The 1,845-nt window shown below is 38.2% G+C and overlaps 1 protein-coding gene across 1 annotated transcript in view; it reads left to right on the forward strand.

Moving 5' to 3' along the window:
* Positions 1 to 1,845, forward strand: part of LOC106814949 — a gene marked incomplete in the record, with an annotated part of 7,931 nt that overhangs the window by 2,078 nt on the left and 4,008 nt on the right. The window contains 1 exon segment of the mRNA XM_014819343.1: positions 837 to 894. Within this exon segment, the coding sequence (XP_014674829.1) occupies positions 837 to 894 (58 nt within the window).

Below are 1,845 nucleotides of genomic sequence, written 5' to 3' on the forward strand. Positions count from 1 at the left end.
TGACACGAAGTATTTGCTAGTCTAGTACTGGAGAAATTAGCGTTTGGATGCGCATTGTGAGCCTTTAAGATTATTAGGGAATATTTCTACATAGAGTAATATCGTTTGTCACTTCACAATAACTAAATATCCTAAAAAATGAGGTGATATGAAAAATGATTATATTTGAAACTCATTGTGTCGTTAGGTAGAAGTTCTTCTTTCTGGTCAACAATGTATATATGGTCTCAAAGTGATCTTATACAAACATTTTTTTTCTCTTATGCTGTGCATTCCTAAAGCATTTGTGTACAAACAACACACACATAATGTAAAATTTTTTATTATTTAACAACAAATGCATGGACGTGTACACAGTGGCGTAGCCAGGATTTTTTGACAGGGGGGGGGCAAAAACAGTAAACTGCACAAAATAGTGGATGGTCCCCCACCCTACGCTCCCCCACCTCTCAGCTCTGCAATCTTTGTTTTGGGCACCATGCAAAAAGGCGACAGTTTTGTTCGTTGTTCTCTGTTCCCAAGATATGTAACTGTTCAGTCGTGGATCTGGGATTCCAAGGAAGGGGGGTGAAAAAAAGGCGGAGGGTATGGGGGTTCTCCCCCAGAAAATTTTGAAAATGTAGATCACAGGAGATGGTATTTGAGGCACTTTTGAGTACATGTACAGCCTTCATTCTGACTATGACAGTTCTCTTTTTAGTACAACTATATATTTTTTTAACTTTCGTATCAACAGGGGGGCCATGACCCCCTTTGGCCCCCCTAACTATGCCACTGCATGTACATGTAAAAATCTCTGTAGTTTATATTAATCAGTCAATTCTTTCTGCCTTTCAAGGTTCTAATTTGGTCTTGCGAGCAATACGGGCAATGGTTGGGGACGACTGTGACGAGGCAAGTATATTATCGGGTGTGCTAATGCAATTTTGCACTGCGTATCTTTAGCTATACTATTAGATAGTTGCAGTAATCACAAACAATTCCGTAACGTAATTTGCGAAATTACCCCCGGTTGCCTGAAGCTATGGCCTATGTATGTACGTAACTCCCAATTATGAAAATAAACCTGAAATATATAGTGTCTGATACGCAAGTCACAACAGCTGGCGGTTAGTTGATCTCTTTAGTTAAAATGATAAAATTGGCACATTACCTTGTATTTTATAGCCAGTGAAAGCTGTAAACTGTATTAAAATGATTATCTTTAGAATACATTAAAAAACAGATCTCGTGAGAATTCCAGCTCGGTGCATATAGTGGTAAAAATTATGACGTGTAAGTGTTCTAAGACATGTTAGCTTTACTTTATACACTTGGTGTTGCATAATGAGTACCGGAAAGTACCAGAATAATCAGAAATGTGAGAATGGCTGGGAAAACATGAGAAATCATTACTTATAAAAAATTCTGTCATGAGATTTAACAAAGCCACTGGATGCACTCAAAAGTGTGGGCACTAATCAGCATGTAAGTGGAAATGTCATAAATGTATTGCTGGTGAAAATAATCAATTTGTATAAAATTTAAATGGTATTTAGAATGATTTTATTATAGAAATTGCACTATCGAATGCCATTCCAATTTCTCAGTAGTTTTGTTTCATATTTGTAGGTGTTACGAAAAAACATCGGTGTTATTCGCTGTTATATATTTATCTATATTTATTTATTAGCTCATCTGACATAGTCAGATGCAGCTTGTAGAATCGCATGATCGTCCGTCCGTCCGAGCGTCCGAGCGTCCGTCCGTCCGTCCGTCAACAGTTGGGCACAAATCTTAACCGCTCGACGTACGGTCACGATATTCGGGACGTGAGGAGGGGTAATCCGAAAACGAGTTGGGATA

Source organism: Priapulus caudatus, unplaced genomic scaffold (genome assembly GCF_000485595.1).
Source record: "Priapulus caudatus unplaced genomic scaffold, Priapulus_caudatus-5.0.1 Scaffold1011, whole genome shotgun sequence".
In the NCBI taxonomy this organism is placed as follows: domain Eukaryota; kingdom Metazoa; phylum Priapulida; class Priapulimorpha; order Priapulimorphida; family Priapulidae; genus Priapulus; species Priapulus caudatus.